At 42.5% G+C, this 23,620-nt stretch overlaps 1 protein-coding gene across 1 annotated transcript in view; it reads left to right on the forward strand.

Moving 5' to 3' along the window:
• Positions 1-7,618: 7,618 nt before the first annotated feature.
• Positions 7,619-23,620, forward strand: part of DCLK3 (doublecortin like kinase 3) — a 33,465-nt gene continuing 17,463 nt past the window's right edge. The window contains exon 1 of the mRNA XM_063304091.1: positions 7,619-7,749. Coding sequence (XP_063160161.1) covers positions 7,668-7,749 — 82 coding nt within the window. The 5' untranslated portion in view covers positions 7,619-7,667. The remainder of the gene's footprint in view (positions 7,750-23,620) is intronic.

Below are 23,620 nucleotides of genomic sequence, written 5' to 3' on the forward strand. Positions count from 1 at the left end.
GGAAAATAGGAGGAGGAAGTAGTATTAGGTATGTTTGCCACCTTGAGTTATTTATAAAAATAATAAAGGCAGGATAAAAATTAAATTAATATAATTGTCATGAGTACTGATGGTGAGCAGGAGGGGGCCCCTATCCAGGGGGAAAAATGCATGTATGGTTTAGAGGCTTTGAACTTTCCTTCAAAGAAACTCAGAGCAGACCCACCTTAAGTTTTGGGTTTATCTGTGTGGGTTTCCCATGGTCTTTCAGTTTGGCAGGATTTTCTGTCTACTAGAGTAGTTCAATAAACACTAGAGACCAAGAAACCGTCTCAGCATGGTTCTTCGCTCTAAGATAGGACAATTATATTGGTTTATATTTAGAGACCAAGTTTGGTACTGTGGTTAAGGCATCAGGCAATAAACCAGGAAACAGTGAGTTCTAGTCCTGCCTTAGGCGCAAGGCCAGCTGGGTGACTTTGGGCCAATCACTTTCTCTCAGCCCTAGGAAGGAGGCAATGGCAAACCACTTCTGAAAAACCTTACCAAGAAAACTGCAGGGACTTGTCCAGGCAGTCTCTGAGAATCGGACATGATTGAATGGCTTAAAAAAAATTACTCTACTCCAAATAATTTGATACTACGCAAACTCATCTTCCCTCTCCAGTCTAACAACTCCATTGTTTAGGAGCTTTGCTGTTGCTGTACAACTTCAATTACCTTGTCAAACATGCTGTTTCGGCTATGTACATCCCTACCAATAGAAAAACATTATTGTAGATATAATTCTTGTGGCACTGACTCTGCAAGATTGTTTTGTTCTTTTTTTAATGCAAAAAAGAGAATTATTGCTCTTTCAAACTAATTATTAGTGAGCTCATTCTCATGCTTCCCTAGCTGCATCATGAACATGACCTGCTTTTTTATGTCAGGTTTTCATGATTCTGTCTTTGCCTCATCACCAGCCTACCCCTGAGGAAGCTTAATATCTTCTTAAGTTATTCTAGTGTAAAACACTGTTTTCCCTCTTCTCCCAACACATTTTTTGCTGTGGTTCTGATGTGGTGTACTTCATTAATAACATAGTGGTTGATGTGGTCCGTCAGTTTGTATTGGCCACTTGAGGAGGCTTTAAGCAGGCCCCCTCCCCTCTGGTCACTGCTTTCCATGGTCATTTGAGCTTTGGTGGCAGGAATGGATAAAACACCTAGCTGTGCAGAGACAATGGTATGGTATGTGGGAATGACCTTAAGAAACAGGTGGAAGAGCCACAGATTAGACAATGGTCAGGTAAGAGGAGCTGAGCCCACAGAAGGAATGGGGGTGTGGCAAATGTCTCAGAAGGGACCCTATCTAGTTTCTTGGGCTGTAAAGGCAAGCGGGGAGAGATGTACCTTCAGACTTGCAAGATTCTGTTAATGTAGTCTTACAATAAAGATAGAGCTAGTACTTCTGGATGTTTCATGTCTGGACCACCTCGCAAGGCTGACAGACATCTGCCTGCATCATGCCTGACTGGTACTTTCTGAACACATGCAGGTTCCTTATAAACGTGATTAAAATGCTCTTTTGAATAATTTCTAGTTGTTTTTTAAACCTGGGTTTAGGATTCTGCAGACAGCAATAATTCTGTGCTGCACAGAAGGGTCCGTTTAAACTAGAAGACAAACCCAGGTTCTGCTAGCTTTGGGTTGTTGGTTAGGTCACTACTGAGTACATTGCAGGTTTTCTGCTGCTTCTGCCAACAAGGGGTCTTGGGTGGTCATACTTTTTACTGTTGTTATGGTGGAGGGACACCATTCTGTCTATTCCATTCCTACTCTATTGCAGTCCATGGGCTATTTTCTGGTGCGGTGGGTCAAAAGAATTGGACTTGCACTAGTCAAGGACAGAGTTCACTCATAATCCTGCCTGCCACCTGTTCGCTGGGTTACTTTTGGACATGGGTTTAGCATTTTTTTTCCCCAGAAAAAAACACTAAACCAGTGATCAGAAATAGCCCGATTGCCAGGTCATAGTTGCCATACCTGAGACCTGTTAGTCAAGCAACTTAATAGGTGGCTAAACACACCATTCCAAATATTGGTCTACATTTGCCAACCCCACCCCCTTAGGTAGAATGATCATTGGTTGTTTTCCCACTGGAAAGTGATGCCTGGTAGGAAGAAAAATTAAGCCAGGGGAATCCATCATTTATTTTCTTTAACTTGTCTTGAATTAAAAAGGTAAGGCAGCACCAGTTGTCTGTCTTGTTACTGTGGGAGAATAATTCCACAGGTTCAGCAACCAAATTTCATGCTGCTGTACTTTTCTACTGGCTCTAGGGTTAGTGAAAAGGAAAGGTCTCGTCCTGGAGTAACTGAGGTAGGCCTGTCTCACTAATTGGCTGAAGATGAAATGGAGGCAATGACATGTAGACACACACACATACACACACACACAAAGTTGCCAAGGCATGCTTGTGAGGTTAGGTGTAAATGGTGATACGGGTTTAATAAGTTCAGTGAAATGTAGTTAGGCTTACTTCCAAGTTAACATGTCTAGGATTGTGTCATAGGAGATTTTTCCTTGACAAAGAATGCACAATCTTTTGTTCTTTTTTTTATTAGGTCTGGTCTATACATATGACCACCCAGTTAAAATCTAGGCCATCAGCTATGAATTGGAATCTGATGGGTTTTATAGTTGTTCATTCTTTTTTTTTGCAAGCTAAAGCAGGCCATCTGACAGAAATTTGACTGAGCTCCTGGGGGGACTGCTATAGATGGCTGGTGGACTATATCCAGCTTGCAGAAAGACAAATTATGAAAGCATGTACTAGATAAAAGATGACCCCTTTGATCATTTATATCAGGGGTGTATATTTGGTGGACTCAAGGCCATATGTGTGACCCCCAGAACCACCTAAAAGTTACTTTTATATGACTGAAGGTAAAAAATATTGGCTGTACAGTATGGAGAATAAACACATCAATTATGTACAGTTGATTTAATTTTATTTAAATTTACACTGAAATTACGTAACATTGATTTTAATTTTTTGCCTTGCCCTTCGTTTTTGAAGTGTGTCTCCTGGCATGCAACTCAAAAAACCCATGCTGAAATAAGCCGTGCCCCCTGCTCTACATGGTACAAATATTTGCTGCATATACAGCAGCATGCCTGACAATTTATAATGAAACTACTTGGTTGCTCCCTTTAATTGTGAGATGAATTTGATAAATCAGTGAACATTTAGTGAATGGGGAATGAGATAGCTTAATTCTTTCAGTTACAATTTTCTCCCTTGAAAATGCCTTCTATGGTGCACTTTTCCCCTTTTTTATTAGCCAGGCTTCATACCAGAAGTAAGGACAGTTGAAGGAAAATGATATGGAGGGTCCATTTGTTGAAGATTGGTGGGCATGGAAGGTCCTTCCTTTCTTCCTTTCAGTTCTTCACTGCAAACATCTTATCCACTCTTACAGCTGTGTCCCTTTCAGCAACTGAGAGTTTGGGAATTTGTCTGTCTGTCTGCTTGTCTGTCAAATATAGTCACCACCCATCTCACTCAGAATACATGATTGCCGAAGAAATATGCATTTCACTCTTATTTTCTAATCAGGTTGCCATTCTCTTGGGATATTCTGGATGTTGGCTGTTTTATTGCAAATTATCCTTTCAAAATGATTTATAAGGCTTACCAAACAATTTACTAGAGATATTTTGGATTCCCTTCCCTCCAACTGCTACTACTAAATGTAGTTCCTTCAATATGCTGTAACATCTGCTGTCTAAGGAATGTTGATTTGTTTCAAGCCTGCAAATACTGTGTTGATTAGAAGAGAGTGTTTTGACTGGGGGTATCTTGTAGTACTCCAGGTGAGTTTCATGATTCATACAACTTCCCTAATAGCTGCTGTGCCATCACAGCTAGGTATCTAACTCCTGGCAGGTTCAATATCATAGCACCAAAAAGCATCACAAATGACTCTGGTATTATACTGCAAGTTGGCAAAGCATGAATGTTACACTGAAGACCATTAATAGAAAATAATTTCATTTTCTCCTTCGAGACTTAAAAAAAAAAAAGTTTACTACTGAAGCTAATACTATGGACATAATAGTAGATTTTTCAACTATATTCTGTATCAGGTGTCTGTTAATCAGCAGGACAGATGGCAGTTCCCAGGAGTTGCTGAAAATAGAGACTAGCCTTAAAGTAGCATCTTGCATTCCCAGACAGCTGTAATGTGTTTTATAAAGAAACCAAATAAAAATATTTGAACATGAGAGAATCTGTAGGCTTGATCTTGCAAGCTGTTTCCCACCCGCTTCTGCTTCTGAATGGCTGTTTACAAAAAAGGATCAAAATGGAGTGGAATGGGACTTAAAATGCTCATGGGTCTCTAGAGCACACAGCTCTTTGCCCAGCAATTCATCGGTTGCTGCTCTTTTGCTAGCTTGTAGTGCTTCTAGCCAGTATCTGTGTCATAGCTCAGGAATCAGGCTTGCAACATTTGAGGCCAACGTTTGATGGCAGATGTAAATACACAAAGTAGAGTCAGTCACAGTCCTGATACCAACTAATAAATGTTGGGTACTTTCACTCTAGCAATTCTTAACAAGTGGGAGATCAGAAACCAACATTGCTCTGTAATTATAGTGCTCTTTGCTTCTCAGCGTAATACAGAATGGGGGAGTAGCAGTGCTATCATTAGTCATACTTGGAAGAAAACGAGAGTAACAAAATGACCATGAAAAAACTGCATAAAGAAGTAGCGGCAGGTGATCACTATAGCAACGGTGTAAGCGTAATAGAGTTACATCTTTTTCTATAGCACCTACGTTATTTTTCTTGATTTTATGGTTGATGTTGCTCCTTTTTTTTTTTAAACAGTGTCAGAACCAGCCTTATAATGTGGCAGGGTTGTAGCCCATCTCAGGGAACAGATATGTGGAATATCAAAAGAAAACTACAGTAGTAACAGTAGTGGTACCATCTTGCTAGTCTGAAAACCCTGTTAAGGCTGAACAGCACCATAGTAACACATGTAAATTTTTTTTTAATTATCACATTTCAGGCATTAAGGAGTCTTGAACTAGCTCTTGAGAGAAATATAAAAGAGAAAACTGTTTATTTCATTTATTACTGTACATATTTATTCATTCACGTTCTGATTAACTTGAACATCACAACCAGTCCAGATCACTGAACACCAGCCTGAATTAAACATAAAAAGTATGTTGACTAAAAACATTTTCATGAATTCTAAACTAGTAACTGAACATGTTTTTAAAAATGTCTATCTATGTATAATTTCAATAGTGAAGACCTGAGAACCAGAGGGCTGACTATGTAAAAGCACAGTATAGACAGGTTATACAGAACAAAGCCAGCTAGGATCGGTCTATGGATCATGTGTTTGCACATTCTATTTTTTTTTTCCCATTCAATCATGTCCAATTCTTGGAGACTGCCTGGACAAGTCTCTGCAAGGTTTTTTGGAAGTGGTTTGCCACTGCCTTCTTCCTACGGCTGAGAGAGCGACTGGCCCAAGGTCACCCAGCTGGCTTTGTGCCTAGGGTGTAACTAGAACTCACGGTCTCCTGGTTTCTAGCTGGATGCCTTAACCATTACACTAAACTGGCTCTCACACTCTATTTACCCATGGTTAATTCAACCATGGTTTACAGAACCCAAGTTTTCAGGCTGGTATGACACACTTTAACCAGAAACAACCCACAAGGGCTGGGTTTGCAGAACAGGCTAAATAAAAGTAGGTTACTTTGTCATATATGTAATGGTCTGTGGGAATGACCTTAAGAGACAGGAGGAAGAGCTGCAGACTAGACAACTGTAATGCAAAAGATATCTCAACCCACAGAAGCAAAAGGGGTGTAGGAAGCATCTCAGAAGTGACCCTCCCCTGTTTTCTGGAAAGCAAAAATGAAGGAGGAAATGCTTTCAGACTTGCAAGATTCATGTCAGCCCTTCAAGGTAGTCCAGACAAGAAGCACAAACCTGAGTACTAATACATAATTATAGGCCCAAACTTCTATTCTCTTCAGCAGTGTTCCTGCTTACCTGTTCTTGCATCAGAAACTGGGCTACGAATGGAAGCAGTGCTGAATACTGGAAGGCTTGGATTTGATCTCTTCTTTGCCAGTCCTGCTATGATTGGAAGCCTTCCTCCTATTGATTAGGCAGAGGGTAGAACCCTTCACCTCTTCTCCAAAGACCTTCTTGACAGAGTGGTAGGAAGTTGCTTAAAATTCATCTGGCTCATGCTGTGCTCTGAAAATTGGCAGAATGGAGGATAATGGAAAAGGAAAGAACTCGTCACCTCCCTTCCCATCTCCTTCACTTTGCTGAAAGCAGTGTTTCTCAACCTTGGCAATTTTAAAATGTGTGAACTTCAACTCCCAGAATTCTCCAGCCAGGCTGGAGTCGCCTAGGTTGAGAAATACTGGCCTAAACCATTTCACTAACCTTAAGACAGAGGGAATTTATGTCTCATGCAGCTTCTATTTCTGTCCTAAAGTTGTCTCGATAGCACCACTGAAGCCATACGGAGGGTATCTTAGTAGAAGAAGCAAGAGTCCAAATGACTGGTCTTCAACTACAATTAGTTAAGGCCTTTCACCTGATGACCATGAATTGGCTGTAAATCAGATTTAAGAAGTAAAATACTTTTATTAAATGTTTAATTGTTTGGGATCTGGCTTAACATAAGCCAGCTTAGCTCTATGTGGAAACTACCGTTAATGGCTGTTGCATACAAACCGGCCCACTATGGTTGTTCAATACACCTTGACTGAGCAGCTCACGATTTAGTGAAATGTCTGAACAATTTGGTTTTTTTCTTCTCATTCTTTGTGGAATTAACTGGCAGACAGCCAGCCTGTAAAGCTTTGCCATCCCTGCATCTCAACAGTTGGGAAGAGAGACCTGTTTAAGGCTTGCTGACACAAAGATGAACCAGGAACCATTCCAGCCATGTGCCCAAGAGGTAAGTGCTGATGGCTTCAGCATTCAAGTAAGATTGTTGATAGACAACCGCTCAGTGTGAGTTGCCATCTTCTTAGTCCTAGAATGCTGGCCTTCAGCAACCATGCCCTGGTAAGAATTGAAAAGCAAAACTTTTCTCAGCCAAACACAAGTTGGGCTTGCTTCTGAATGAACTCTTAACATCTGCATGCCATCAAGCTGCTAAACCTAGGGCAGGGCTGGTGGAATTAAAATAGGGATGATAATATCACTCCTTCGCTGCAATATACTGATCATGTATTGCATTCATCAGGCTCTGGGCAGAATATGGAGAACCCCCGGACAACGAAAGGCCTATGATGCGGGCAGGGGCAACCTTACATAAGGTCCCACCAAGTTCCTAAACTATGGGGAAATGGATGGGCTTGAGGGGGAGGCAAAGCTGGGCGAGGCGGGAGCAAAAAGCGCCCCAGCGGCCTTTGGGAGACTAAGCGGCGGCGAGGACAGTCGGCGCGCGCGAGGCGGGGCTGGCGGAACTTTGGCACCACCTCCTTCCCCCGGTTTCGCGGGCGCGGCGGGGAGCTGACGGGCCTCCTGGGCGGAGAAGGTGTCGTGGTGCCACCGCCTCCTTCAGTCTGCCGCCGTCGCCTCTGTCATAGCCCGAGCCGGAGAAGTCGCCTGCAGCGAGGCGGGGAAAGAAGTCGGGGCCGTGCGGATCATGCCTGCTGCCGCGCCGCCTCCCCTGCATCACGCAGCGGGGCCGGGGGTCTCCTGTAGCTGCCCCTACCCCCATCATCCCGGTGAGTGGGCCCTTGCGGCGGAAAAACTTTGCGCTCCCTTGGGGAGGCTGCGCTCTCCTGCCCCGCACTCCTCCCGCCAGGATAACGGAGGCTATCCTCCCTAACCCTTCCCCTTCTGCAGCCCCCGGTCTCGAATCCTGCGTGGCTTTTGCCCGCGCTTCTCTCCGACCGTTCCCCGGAGTTCTGCCTGCGGTCCGGTCTGCTTGTGTCGTTCACTTCCAGAGATCGGCAAACGTGCCGAGGGAAAACGTGCCGGAGTGTATCTCCGCTCGCCTACCGTCTTTGCAACCGCCTTCTTTGTCTGAGTTTGCTTGTTCTCCCTTGTCTGTATTCTATGTTATTTTGGATGGCTACCCTTCAGGGATGGGGTAGGGCGTAGCAGGAGAGAGGCTTACTGTCGCATTTCACCTCTTTGACTTGGCGCTGGGCAGCTGGGCAGGGAGGGAGGGAACGACCCCGAAGATTTGTGGTGAAGCGGAGCTTAAGCCCTTGGGAGGGTTGTTGCTTGGAAAGCAACGGGTAACTGCTGCTGACGGATTCTGTCTGTAGCAACCTTCATGCTACACTTCCCCTACCAAAAAGAGAGCGAGCGAGCGAGAGGTGTCAGACAGTTTTTCTCATTCTTAATGGGAATGCAAAGAAACTAATCAACTTGGTAGGGGCAGGTGGAGTAACGTATTTCAGGTGTATAAAAAGTTGTACAGCTGGATCAACACATTTAGTTACTCCTGTATTGGCTGTTATATGCTTGTTTTTAGTTGCATCTTCTAGAATAAGGGGAACCCAAGACCCCTTCCAACAACTTTTCTGTTCCTGAAAATGGATAGAACAGTTGCACCCATTTCCTTCTGGTGGTTAGGACTGAATGATTGTAGGAGTGGCCCCAACTATTGCCCAGAATCAACTCGTGTGGGCAAATGATAGATTAGGACAGTAATCAGGAAGTTTAGATGTGTAAGCAAACAGTTCCTTTTTTTAAAAAAAAACTTTATTAAAGCATTTTCAAAATATACATAAAAACTAAAAAGATTGAAACAAAGAAGCCTACAAAGAAAAAGATACAGAACTGAAAAGGTGTGAAGGCACACAAAACAAACTACTACAAAGTGACTTCTGACTTTCTGTGACAAAGATATACATAAATCAATATCAGTCTCTTGCTCCAATTCATATTATAGTAAACATTATTTCTATAAAGCATTTAAATTCTCATTATTACGTTCCCTTCTAAAACAAAATTACCCTCCCAATTAAAGAGAAACATAATTTGGAACCTAATACAGTAACAAACACTACCCTTCTTCACTATGATTTGCTCTTATCTACCAACTAAACTAACATTAACCAAAAATATAAAAATTTTGCAAGCAGCATAAACATTTATCTAAACCATCCTGATAACCACTGATAACCACATTTAAACAATAACAGGCATTTACCAAAAATGTAAGAATTCTCAAAACAGCATAACCATTTATCCAAACCTTTAAGAAACCATCCTGATATTTAGACAATTATCCCACTTCAAAGTAAACCAAGGCATTTACATGTCTCAGTATTATGTACAGAGCTTTCTCTTGTCAATTTCAAATTCTACAACCTGCTTTAAAAAGCCCAAATATTTGTCCAAAATCTTCCAGCCTCTACAGTTTAATTCTGTTTCTTAATCATGGTGTGGTGGCAACACTGTCTTCTTATCTTCAACTTTTGACAACTCAATTTTCCTTTGACTATTTAAATGTACAGTAAGTCACCAATTCTTATCTTTTTCTCTGGCAAAACCACTTTACTCTTAAGGTAGTTTCAGCCTTACCAGTTTCTGTTGATTCTTGTGACAATTTGGACTCCACAAATTCTGAGAAATGCTCCAAGACTTGAATAACAGCACTGTAGAGATCTTTGTGCCTCATGTGGCGCAGAGTGATAGGAGGCAGTATTGCAGCCAAAAACGCTCCCTGCAACCTGAGTTCAATCCCAGTGGAAGCTGGATTCTCGGGTAGCCGGCTCAGGTCGACTCAGCCTTCCATCCTTCCGAGGTCGGCAAAATGAGTACCCAGCTTGCTGGGGAAGGTGACGACTGGGGAAGGCAATGGCAAACCACCCCGCTGTAGTCTGCCAAGAAAACATCGCGAAAGCAGCGTCCCCCCCAAAGGGTCAGACATGACTTGGTGCTTGCACAGGGGACCTTTCACCTTTCACCAGAGATCTTTAAATATCAAATTAATTTCCTCCATATTTCTTAACAGTAAGATAGATTATGGCACCCTCTAGTGCCTCAGGAGGGTAAAGTCATTAACACTGTAACTGAACACATCCTCTAGCCTTTTTATCTCCGGTGTGGCCAATCAGGAAAACAAAATGTAATAACAAACAGCGTTCCCATGGGAAAGTGAAAGCAAATAGATCAGAACTCCAATCCGCAGATTCAACAGAGAAAGTTTTATATTCCTCAAAAATCACTTTAATAAAAAAAGCAATAAAAAAGCAAAATTAAGTTAATAATTTTCAAAAATTATGAGAGTCACCAAGAGATTCCGCATTTCTTTGTTCTAGAAAACCTTTCTCTGGTAAAATTCAAACAAAAAAACCCCCTTAATGCTATAGAAATGGGGTGGGCAGCTTTAAGGTCTGTTTTGGCTTCAGAGTGGCTTGGGAAGAAGAGGGCCCTGTCTCCCAGCTGATCACTTACCAGTTGAAATGCTGTTTTGCGGTCTTCTGGCTGTGACCAGCCATCTGGAGAACACATGGGGTGATTCCTGGAGCTCTCCTTAATCTGGAGAATGCTTCTGGGCTCCAAGGAAGCCTGCCTGAGCCCAAGAAAAAAAGCCATTCTGACAGGTCAGTCCTCAGACAGCAGAAAAAACCAGCTCAAGCCACCATTGTCCCCACCGGAAGTAACTTTTCGTAAGCAAACAGTTCCCATCTCTTCCTGCTTGTGCACTGTCTGGGAATGATAGATGTTGTAATCAAATACATCTGGAGAGCATGAGATTAGGAAAAGCTTAGATAATAAACTTTGATTTGATGGTGGACTACTGCCTGTTTCTCATGGATCACATGCTGCAAGTTTTACAAAACAATTCTAAAACACATAAATCCTGGTTTGGTCCAGCAGGGTAACATATGTGGTGCCGTTTAACATAAACTAGCTATGATTAAGTATTAAAGATATTGCAGTGTTGCATTGCAAAATATAAAATACATTTGTGGTGCATCGGGAAATTTTGTTGCTTTAAGGTAGAAAAAAAGCAAATTCTTCTAAAGTTTTTTTTAAACTCCTTTAGTTATTCTCATTCTACAGGGTAAAGTCCATGCCTGTTGGGGAAATATTGTTAGGCATTGAAACTGGCAGCCATTCCTCTTGAAATGCACATGTCTTCTTCCCCAACCTCATATTGGAATTGCCCATCTGTTGCATAAAAAGCACGTAGAGATCTTGATATGCTGATATGTACAAGGCGCTGTAAATGAGACCTGCGGCATTACTTAAACTGTCCATATTACATTGTTTCTTCTTCATTGTTTCTTACTACTGTGGTATGGAAAGTTCATAAGAATTCTAATAAACGTTTTCTAAATTAGGATGGAATCATACGAAAATTATTGGCACAAATGATCTCAAGTTCAAGAGCTCCAGATAAGAATAGAGCATGTTACAGTCAAGCAACTGAGAGTGTATAGAATTTGTTGTGCATTTTTTCTCTATATTTTCTCTCTTGGCATAAAACAGATTCCCTGCAATTAGCTGTTATGGAGATGCCATATATTTGTTTAATTCTTCAGGCTAATTTATGTGCTTTATTTTAAACTGCACTTAAGTTTTTAACTTTAAGAAACCTTGAAGGCTTTTAGAGGTTTTTCTTTGCCATCTGAAGAGCTATAGATTGCTGTGCTTGATCTTAGCCAAAGATGGCCCCTACAGCAACTGTCCAATCAAATTCCTAAGGGTTCTGTTCTTTCTATCCAGGTACGTTTCTTATTTTTCAGTAAGACTAAAAACAGATCTGACTTCATTAGAGACCAAAATGCAATTTTCTGTCAGAGATATTGGCTCTTGAAAGCCTTTTAGTTTCTTTGACTTTGCAAGATAACTTTGCCCTTTCATGGCTAATTGAAACAAAGTCCAGTTTAAGATTTTTGTGGATTTTCCACCCATTATTTAGTCTCAATTGGCTATGAGAAAACTCTGTTGAGATGAAACAGCAGATTTTTTACTTGACCTAGATCTACAAAAGGACCTAAACCGTATTCCAAAATCTGCAGCTTAGGCAAGCTAGGGAAACCCTTGGCAGTAGCCAGATAAATCACTAGGATTCTGCATCTAAAATGAAGAATGCCTTAACCCTATTCAAGATTATCTGTGCTCATGTTCTTTCAAAGAAATCAGAATAAGAGCAGATGTCCTTCTTCGCTGCCCTTTTATTCAAACTGGTAAAAAGATTTAATTGCATTATCAGATATAGTAAAACAGACACCAACCTAAATCTTCACCTGTTAGGAGACACTTAGATATGACTTCTAGGAGAGTAGCTAAATTCTGCTTGATCACCATCACTGTTCACTGCAACTTTATATAGTCTTTGTTGTTTAGAATGTTAGGATCCTTGGGGCAGAATTTTAAACTTGTTATTTAACAGTTTTACACTGTTAATAATAGTCATTCATATCAATAAGTGTACAGATAGGAAAAAGCTTAAAATTTTAGTAACTAATTAAAATTTAATATTTTACTAATTCTGTATTTTGGTAATGGTAATCTCTTTTGTGTTTTTTAGAGTTCATTTAATAATTTATTTTTTAAAAAATGTTTATACTGTTTTAGTTTACTTCATTCTAATTGTATTAAAACTTTACTCAGCCCTGGCCATTGACCATAGAAGTGTAACTAACTAGAAAGTTACAGAATCTGCCTACAAAGCCTATACGCTGAGTCTTATCTTCTCTTTGGTGAAGTCTTTGCACTGTCTTTTTATTTCTATCATCATCTTCCAAAGAACAGGAAGCAACCTCACCCAGTTTTAACTCTTCCTATTCTGTTCTATTTATAGTGGAATCAGATCTGAGCCCCAGTTGAAAAAGTAGCTGCTAGCTATCCCAATTGCCTATATATAACCAATATGTTAAACTAGACTGTCTCGCTATGTCACACATTCTAAATTTCACAAATGCAGGAACCAAAAATTAAGGAATTGAATAGTACAGATACTCTCAGCACAGTGGGTGGCTCTCTTATAGTAGTCTTCGATTTCCTGTGTTTTAATGGTTTAATAGACCTTGTTATAAAAAAGAGGTTAAACATTTTTTTGTTCCTGGGTTCAGAGATGTTTTTGTCAATGGATCAGAACACTTTGAAAGAGACAGAACTATTTTCTAGCTCATGAGACAACTTAGACAACTCTCTTAGCTCATGAGACAACTTTCCTAGCACTGAAAAAGCTGTCCAATTGTAGCTCAATACACAATATTTCATTATATATTATATCTAAGTAATGTAGATATACAAAATCTGTATATCCTTCAAAATTTGGGCAGTATAATAAAGATTATGCCAAATTATGTGTTTGAAGTGGTTATTAATAGAATAAGATGTTAGTTCACTCTAATTCAGAAGCAGGACTCACAAAAGTTTGGTACAAATCATGAAATAAATAAGTTCCTGTTTCACATGACATGCTGAATCACAAGCAAACCAGCCACATTTTACCTGAGTGTGTTTCATAAACCCACATGTGGTAAAGTTATGGTTCAGTGTGTAATACAAAGCAGATAGTTGGATTAATTGGGTAAAGTGGTAGATCATGAGCAGGTGTCTTATACAGTCACGACCATTGGGTGAATTGGAGCATGGGAAGAGGAGAAAGTACTGGAGGCTGAAGCTTGATTATGTAATGCTAAGTCATTCCTATACCTAAATTTACTTTATGTTCTAATCCTCCAGATCATAGTTTCAGAGGATTTGTTAATTGCTGTGATTTTTGTGAATTGCCCTCCAGTTATTGTATGCTGCATGCTGAGGTTTGTTGTAACGGTGAAACTGAAGCTGGAGGCAGCTGCGCACGAGTTTGACTGCGTGTGACAGCCTGCAAACCCAATTGGGGTTCTGTCCACACTGTACCCACAATGTCAGGTACTTGGACCGCATCCTGAGGCAGGCGGGAAAGCGCATCAGCCAGGAAGTTCTTCTTGCCCGGAATGAATTTCAATTGAAAGTCAAAGCGACTAAAAAATTGAGCCCAGCAGATCTGTTTAGGACTGAGCTTACGGGGCGTGCTGAGCGCTTCCAAATTCTTATGGTCAGTCCAAACCTCAAAAGGACATTTAGCCCCCTCTAAGAGGTGGCGCCATGCCTCCAAAGCAGACTTGACCGCAAAAGCCTCCTTTTCCCAGACATGCCACCACCTTTCCGTCTCGGAAAATTTCCGGGACAAATACGCACAAGGCTTCAAGTGGCCGTCAGCATCTGCTTGCAACAAGAGTGCCCCAATTGAAAAATCAGAAGCATCCACTTGAACCACAAACGGTTTAGTGGGATCAGGGTGTTGAAGAATTGGTTCAGCAGTGAACAGGCTTTTGAGCTTGTCGAAAGCCACCTGGCAGTCAGTTGTCCAATTTAGCAATGCCCCCGGTTTCTTTACCTTGCGCGTGTCCCCCAACCCCTTGGTACGTAACAAGTCAGTAAGGGGCAATGCAATTTCCGTGAAGCCTTGGATGAACTGGCGGTAATAGCTGGAAAATCCAAGGAAACTTTGGAGCTGCCTACGGGTGCGCGGGCGCTCCCACCCCAAAATGGCTTGAATCTTCCCAGGGTCCATCTCAATACCCTTGTCAGAGATCCTGTACCCCAGGTAGTCAAGCTGAGTCTTATGAAATTCACACTTAGAAAGCTTGGCATACAGCTCAGCCTTTCTCAGTTTGCTAAGCACCTGTTTCACCAGGCGCTCATGCTCCTCCTCAGTTTCAGTATAAATCAAAACATCATCTAAATAGACCAGTACACCCTTGAACAAATGTTCATGTAACACTTGGTTGATCAATTGCATGAACACCCCTGGTGCCCCCGCCAACCCAAAAGGCAAAACCTTATACTGAAAAGAACCCAGTGGACAATTGAAAGCAGTTTTCCATTCATCCCCCTCCCATATGCGGATGCGGAAATAGGCTTCCCGCAAATCCAGCTTAGAGAAGATTCTCCCCTTAGCCAGATGTGCTAACATGTCCTTTATTAACGGCAGAGGATATTTATTTAATATCGAGACTGCATTTAATCCGTGGTATCTGTGCAGAGTCTCAGTGTCCCATCCTTCTTTCCCCGGAACAGGACGGGGGCGCCCACTGGCGAATTCGCTGGTCCAATAAAACCCCTGGCCAAGTTCTTGTCCACAAACTCCCTCAACGCCGCAAGCTCCTTCTGAGTCATGGCATAAATTTTCGGCTTGCGCAGTTGAGCGTTGGGGACCAACTCTATTGCACAGTTTTTCGATGGGGCGGGAGTTGGTCCGCTTCCTTCTCACCAAACACATCCACAAAGCTTTGGTATTGCTCCGGCAAGCCCTCCAGTGGTGTGACATCGAAATGCGGGGTTGCTGCCACCGCCCTCCCCACTGCAGCAAACGGAGCGTCTTCCCCCCCAGGGGCTTGATAGAAACCATCGGCAAAAGTCAAAGTCCTGTGTGCCCAATTTATATAAGGGTTTTGTTCGACCAACCAAGGAATCCCCAGAATGACCAGGGATTGACCCACAGGCGCCACCACAAACTGCAGCCCCTCACGGTGGCTGCCCAATTGCAACGCCACCATTCCCGTAAAATGGGTGACTGGTTTCCCTCCCACAGTAGAACCATCCAGCTGGGTGAAAATCATGGGACACTGCAATGGAAAGCTGGGTAACTCTAGAGCAGCCACCACATCAGGGTGCATCAAGCAACGCGAACACCCCGAGTCGATTAATGCCCAAACTTCGACAGTCTTCGTGCGGGAGCCTAACTTCACTTTCACGTTCAGGGTGGGACAGTTAGCACTCACCAAAACATCTTCACGCCCCTCCTCCACCACCTGCCCACAGGCGCTTTTCAGAGCAGGTGGCTGGCGTTTCCCGCCGTCTGCTGTGGATTGGTCTCCCCCTCATCCCCGAAGTAAGAAACCTCCTCCACTTCGGTTTCTCCCTTGGCTGCCTTCATCTTTCTGGGTAGAGAGGGTGATTTGGCCGCCGACTTCCCGGCACGATCATCTGTCTTGCCCTTCGGGCACGCTGCCGCGCGGTGACCCTCTTTCCCACAACAGAGGCACTGCCCTTTAGCATAGCGGCGCTCCCTCTCCTCCTCCCAGGCACGTTGGCTGGACTTTCCAGTTGTTGCCCCAAAGCGGGATCCCTTGCTGAGCGCTAAGCGCTTCCTGCTGTGAGCGAAAGTCTCATGGGCATGTTCAGCCTTCCCTGCCAGCTGTATCCATTCATACAGGGTATCTGGGTCATCCCTACCCAACGACCACCTCAGGACTTCCGTGTTCAGACCATCCTTAAATAGCTCTATTAGGGTGGACTGGGACCAATCCTCAACCTTCCCAGCCAAAGCCTTAAACTCCAAGGCATAATCTGCTACAGATTTTGGCCCCTGGCTGAGTTCTTTTAGAGCCCTTTTCGCCCTTTCTTTCGCCAACGGATCTTCAAAATGTAGCTTTAATGCCCACAGGAATTCCTCGAACTCCTCCAGCTCAGGAGCGTCCGATTGACATAACTGCACAAACCAGTCGGCAGCCCGCCCCTTCAGCTTTGTGGCAATGGCATTAATCTTGGCTCTTTCCGAATGGAAATACGGTCCCCATTCATCCATATAACTCCTTGCATTGGTAAGGAAGAACGACAACTTAGTTGGATCTCCGTCAAATTTAACTGTAAAGTCCTTAACCCCCAATCCGGGCGGTCCCCTCACCACATCTGGGCGGTCGGTCTTTCCTTTAGTTACCGGGGATTTCCGCTCCCGAGGAGGGGACTTTGAAATTCTCACTCTAGGCGCCTTTGCCTCACCTCTGTGCCGAGTCCTACTTCTTTCCACTGAAGAAGGGAGGGGTGAAGAAGGGGATGAATGCCTATTACTAGACTCCCTGCTCCTCCTTTCCCGAGGGCCCCAGTCCATGGACATTTTCTGCAGCATAAATTCTACTGACTCCAATTTGGCCTCCACTAGTCTTATCCGGTCAGGGGTTTGGGAATCCTCCTTTCCCTCCTGCCTCACCACGATTGGGGACATCGGGTACCGCTGCTTCCAAGGTGTTTTGGATGTCCCTGGTAGGGGTCCCAGTGTTTCATCCCAGATGATCAGCTTGCCTGGTGACTTGCCGGTCGGTTCAGGGGCTCTTTTACCTCCAACCTCCTCTTCTCCCAGGCTGGAGCTCGAAATCTCCTGAATCTCCGGGAGCTCTCGAGTAGGGACCTGCTCTGCTCTTATCACCGTGGAGTCGGGTTCCCCATCGCTCGATTCCTCGTTTTCCGCGGTTCGAGGATTTGGTTCGCTCATCGCTAGCGCTTCTCCCTCACAAGATAAATCTGGAAAGGGGCTAACAGTAAACTTTTTGGATTCTCAGCTTTATGTAACGGTTGCCTACTCTAATAGACTCAGACTCACAAGCAGGAACTTAATGATATCTGATTTATTGAAGAATAGTATGCAAATATGGAGAAAGCTGAGAATGAGCAAAAGCGCGCCAAATACAAACTAAAAACCCTCGGCACAAACGTAATCCCACCCCTCGCCCGACAGTTTCAAACTCCCCACCCCAGGTGCCGGTAACAGTTTCTGCTGATGTCCTGGGAAGGAAACCTTGAACACACGAGATAACCCAAACACATTCCAATCCCTCTGCATACAGATAACAAGCCCAGGAAACAGAATCCTCCTCCCTTCCCAAATGAAACATGCATCAGCAAAATGACATGCGAAATGTTACGATGCACCGTTAACATTGGAACGATGAACATGACATTTGTTTGTTTTTAATCATTTCAGAGTTTGTTCAAAATAAAATTTGCCATTATATCTGAACCAGTGCTTGATTGCAAGTATGGTCTGAAATTGGGTTGCAAGCCATTGTTTGGATTATGAAACAGAGCTCCAGAGTACATTTCTGAAGGATGTGAAATATATGAGAGAAACTCTGGAGATGAAAGAACTAGTATGGGGAATGGGAGAAGAAAGAAGAACCATGGTTTGGAGAATTGCAGATAAATGTAGAAAAACAAATACAGGTACTCCTCGTTTAATGATCACTTGTTCAACCATTCGAAGTTACACTGTCACTGAAAGAGAAGACTTAAGATGGGTCCTCATAGTTGTGGCTGTCACAGTATCCCCACAGTCACATGATCATGATTTGGGCACTTGGCAGCTGGTTCACAATTACGACATTGTGATGTCCCGCAGTCACGTGATCACCATTTGCAACCTTCACGACCGCGTCATTTAGCAAGGGAGTTGCTGATTCCAATTACCATTGGAAGCGAGGACTACCTGTTTATGATCATAGAATTATAGAGCTGGAACCACAAGGATCGTATAGTCTAATTCTCTGCAGTGTGCAGAAAAATCAATTAAACCATCCCTGAGCTATTCAGAAATGGATAATCTGCAACTTCATAATAAAAATGAGCTAGTAGCTTAATTTATATGGTCATAGGTAGACTCTGAATACCAAACATGGAGCTGTTGTCATGATGTAATCACACTTAAAAAAAAAACACTTGTAACAGTCTGACATTTTTTAAAATGGGTCAGATTTAGATATTCCATACACATGTTATACAAAATCATGTGTAAAAAGAAAAAAAGGGGACTTCTGAATGCATATATTGGAATCATAATATGAAAATCTTAATTGTAATTTCTTTCCACAAAACCTGGATGTTACCCATGAATTATTGTGATTTGTTGTGTTGAAGATATTTGTCTGGCCTAAACTTGGTTATTATTTTGTCTATACTTCCCTGTGAAGAAATGTTGAATAAAGTATTTGTAAACAAATTACAGTCAGGAAACCAGATGTGCAGGTAAACTTGTATGAACAGTAGAGCATATTTGGAGCCAAGGAGGAAGATTTACAAATCAAAAAAATTCTGAAGCTCTGATGGTCTCCAAGGAAATACTTCCTGGCAGCAACCAAGAAGAAAGAAATGCTGGTTAGCTCAAAACATTAATATATCTGTACTTATTCATTTGAAGACGACAAATGGTTGTCTTTATTTTAATAAGCTAATTATGATATAGTTAATAATGAAGTCATTGTGCTCATCATACATGAGAGGATGCAGAATGGTTTTTTTCTCTTGCTTTGCCTCCTAATATTCTTTTCTCTTACATGCTTTCTTCCCTTTGCCTTTCTTTCAACCCACTCTCTCTGTGACTACATTTTTGTAAGACATCATCCAAGAGTCAGGTGGCACTAGTTGGTCTTCACACATTTGTTATGGCATAGGATTTCTGTGGGCTAGAATTTGTTATCTGCAACTTCGTTACAATTCCATTTCAAATATATAACTAGTTTTCAGTTTATCAAAACTGAAGCCAGGGGAGGTGGATGTTTTTGGGATTGAGTCCAGGATCCCTTAGAACAGATTCCTTAGTTCTTCTCCAACTTCAAGAAATATTGGTCTTTAACATCTATAACCCTTAGTCAGTAGGACTGAAAGTAATACCAACAAAGCCCTCAGCTGAATTATAGGATCTGAAAGAAAGACATCTGGAAGATACGAAGTTGGAGGTTCTTATAAATGTTCAGTCTCTCTTTCTTGAATTTTCAGCTTTCATTTACATGTATCCCATGCCATTGTTCTCATGAAAATACAAAGGCCAAGCATTTTCATCCTGTGGCTCAGTAAAAGGCAAATTTGCTCCTGGCTGTCCAGTCTGACTGGGTTCACAGCATGCTAAATTCTAAATATGCCTTGACCAAATACAATTGTTCTGTTAATTTTAATATACTATGCCCAAATAGACCAAGGCTTACTGTGGTAGCTTAGTTCACTTAACAAGCTAGTGGCTGTGTTCTCACAACATATTGAATCAAAAACTACCAAATTACATTTTAATCTAACCTAGTGTGTTTTGTGAACCCAGACCGTGACCGCAAAGGGTCAGATAGTTAACAACCATCTATCTTCATTTAAAATTAAATGAAGTTCTTTTCTTTTTACTATTTTGTTGACAGGATGTTTGTGTGTGTGTGTTTGTGTGCGTGCATGTGCATGGAAATGCAACATTACTAAGGAATATTTGCTTTCTGCGTTGCTTTTTTATTTTTATATATTTTTAACAAGGTAGTTCTTCAGCAAAGGATCGTTACCTTGTCGTGGTGCTGGAGCTTGAGCACCTCAATGATGCCATGAGCTAAACGGTGAAGGGCCACCCAAGACGGGAAGGTCATGACAGAGAGGTCAGACTAAATGCGATCCCTGGGGAAGGTAATGGCAACCCACCCCAGTATTCTTGCCATGAAAACTAAATGGATCAGTACAACCAGAGATATGTCGGTATACCATCGGAAGATGAGACCCCCAGGTCAGAAGATGGTCAAAATTCTACTGGGGAGGAACAGAGGATGAGCTCAACTAGCCCCAGACGTGATGACGCAGCTAGCTCAAAGCCGAAAGGACAGCTAGCGGCCGATGGTGTTGGTGGTGAACGGCGAATCTGATGTTCTAAGGATCAACACACCATTGGAACCTGGAATGTAAGATCTATGAGCCAGGGCAAATTGGATGTGGTTATTGGTGAGATGTCAAGATTAAAGATAGACATTCTGGGCATCAGTGAACTGAAATGGACTGGAATGGGCCACTTCACATCAAATGACCACCAGATCTACTACTGTGGACAAGAGGACCACAGAAGAAATGGAGTAGCCTTCATAATTAATAGTCAAGTGGCTAAAGCAGTGCTTGGATACAACCCAAAAAATGACAGAATGATCTCAATTCGAATTCAGGGCAAGCCATCTAACATCACAGTGATCCAAATATACGCCCCAACCACAAATGCTGAAGAAGCTGAAGTAGAGCAGTTCTATGAGGATCTGCAGCACCTACTGGACAACACGCCTAAAAGAGATGTTATTTTCATCACAGGAGACTGGAATGCTAAGGTGGGCAGTCAAATGACACCTGGAATTACAGGTAAGTATGGCCTGGGAGAACAAAATGAAGCAGGACATAGGCTGATAGAATTTTGCCAAGACAATTCACTCTGCATAACAAACACTCTCTTCCAACAACCTAAGAGACGGCTTTATACATGGACTTCACCAGATGGACAACACCGAAATCAGATTGACTACATCCTTTGCAGCCAAAGGTGGCAGACATCTGTACAGTCGGTAAAAACAAGACCTGGAGCTGACTGTAGTTCAGATCACAAACTTCTTCTTGCACAATTTAGGATCAGACTAAAGAGATTAGGGAAGACCCACAGATCAGCTAGATATGAGCTCACTAATATTCCTAAGGAATATGCAGTGGAGGTGAAGAATCGATTTAAGGGACTGGACTTAGTAGATAGGGTCCCGGAAGAACTCTGGACAGAAGTTGGCAGCATTGTTCAGGAGGCGGCAACAAAATACATCCCAAAGAAAGAGAAAACCAAGAAGGCAAAATGGCTGTCTGCTGAGACACTAGAAGTAGCCCAAGAAAGAAGGAAAGCAAAAGGCAACAGTGATAGGGGGAGATATGCCCAATTAAATGCAAAATTCCAGAGGTTAGCCAGAAGAGATAAGGAATTATTTTTAAACAAGCAATGCGCGGAAGTGGAAGAAGACAATTTAATAGGAAGGAAAAGAGACCTCTTCCAGAAAATTAGAAACATCGGAGGTAAATTCCAGGCCAAAATGGGTATGATCAAAAACAAAGATGGCAAGGACCTAACAGAAGAAGAAGAGATCAAGAAAAGGTGGCAAGAATATACGGAAGATCTGTATAGGAAGGATAACAATATCGGGGATAGCTTTGATGGTGTGGTCGGTGAGCTAGAGCCAGACATCCTGAAGAGTGAGGTTGAGTGGGCCTTAAGAAGCATTGCTAATAACAAGGCAGCAGGAGACGACGGCATCCCAGCTGAACTGTTCAAAATCTTGCAAGATGATGCTGTCAAGGTAATGCATGCTCTATGCCAGCAAATTTGGAAAACACAAGAATGGCCATCAGATTGGAAAAAATCAACTTATATCCCCATACCAAAAAAGGGAAACACGAAAGAATGTTCAAACTATCGAACAGTGGCACTCATTTCACATGCCAGTAAGGTAATGCTCAAGATCCTGCAAGGTAGACTTCAGCAGTTCATGGAGCGAGAATTGCCAGATGTACAAGCTGGGTTTAGAAAAGGCAGAGGAACTAGAGACCAAATTGCCAATATCCGCTGGATAATGGAAAAAGCCAGGGAGTTTCAGAAAAACATCTATTTCTGTTTTATTGACTATTCTAAAGCCTTTGACTGTGTGGACCATAACAAATTGTGGCAAGTTCTTAGCGGTATGGGGATACCAAGTCATCTTGTATGCCTCCTGAAGAATCTGTATAACGACCAAGTAGCAACAGTAAGAACAGACCACGGAACAACGGACTGGTTTAAGATTGGGAAAGGAGTACGGCAGGGCTGTATACTCTCACCCTACCTATTCAACTTGTATGCAGAACACATCATGCGACAAGCTGGCCTTGAGGAATCCAAGGCTGGAGTTAAAATCTCTGGAAGAAACATTAACAATCTCAGATATGCAGATGATACCACTTTGATGGCTGAAAGCGAAGAGGAACTGAGGAGCCTTATGATGAAGGTGAAAGAAGAAAGTGCAAAAGCTGGTTTGCAGCTAAACCTCAAAAAAACCAAGATTATGGCAACCAGCTTGCTTGATAACTGGCAAATAGAGGGAGAAAATGTAGAAGCAGTGAAAGACTTTGTATTCCTAGGTGCAAAGATTACTGCAGATGCTGACTGCAGTCAGGAAATCAGAAGATGCTTAATCCTTGGGAGAAGAGCAATGACAAATCTCGAGAAAATAGTTAAGAGCAGAGACATCACACTGACAACAAAGGCCCGCATAGTTAAAGCAATGGTGTTCCCCGTAGTAACATATGGCTGCGAGAGCTGGACCATAAGGAAGGCTGAGCGAAGGAAGATCGATGCTTTGGGACTGTGGTGTTGAAGGAAAATTCTGAGAGTGCCTTGGACTGCAAGAAAATCAAAGCAGTCCATCCTCCAGGAAATAAAGCCAGACTGCTCACTTGAGGGAATGGTATTAAAGGCAAAACTGAAATACTTTGGCCACATAATGAGAAGACAGGACACCCTGGAGAAGATGCTGATGCTAGGGAGAGTGGAAAGCAAAAGGAAGAGGGGCCGACCAAGGGCAAGGTGGATGGATGATATTCTAGAGGTGTCGAACTCGTCCCTGGGGGAGCTGGGGGTGTTGATGACCGACAGGAAGCTCTGGCGTGGGCTGGTCCATGAAGTCACGAAGAGTCGGAAGCGACTAAATGAATAAACAACAACAACAAGGTAGTTGAAGTTCTGATATACCTACACAATCATTTCTTTGTATTATAAAGAACAGTGTTGGGAATGACAATTCAGTTATAATGGCATACCTGAAGGAAAAGAAATAGGAGATCAGCCAGTAGATGCCTTTTTACATGATCCATTATAATGAAACAACAGTGACGTTAGACACTGATTTTGTATATATCGTCCGAGGCTATGGTGGACTGAAAACAGAAGAGAAGCTTGTGGAATAACTAAGAACATGATCATTATCTTTAAGATGAAAAGATTCCACCTAGGTCAGTGTAGGCTATGATGATGGGCAATGGCATCCATGTATTTCAGAACTGGAG

Source organism: Candoia aspera, chromosome 4 (genome assembly GCF_035149785.1).
Source record: "Candoia aspera isolate rCanAsp1 chromosome 4, rCanAsp1.hap2, whole genome shotgun sequence".
NCBI lineage: Eukaryota > Metazoa > Chordata > Lepidosauria > Squamata > Boidae > Candoia > Candoia aspera.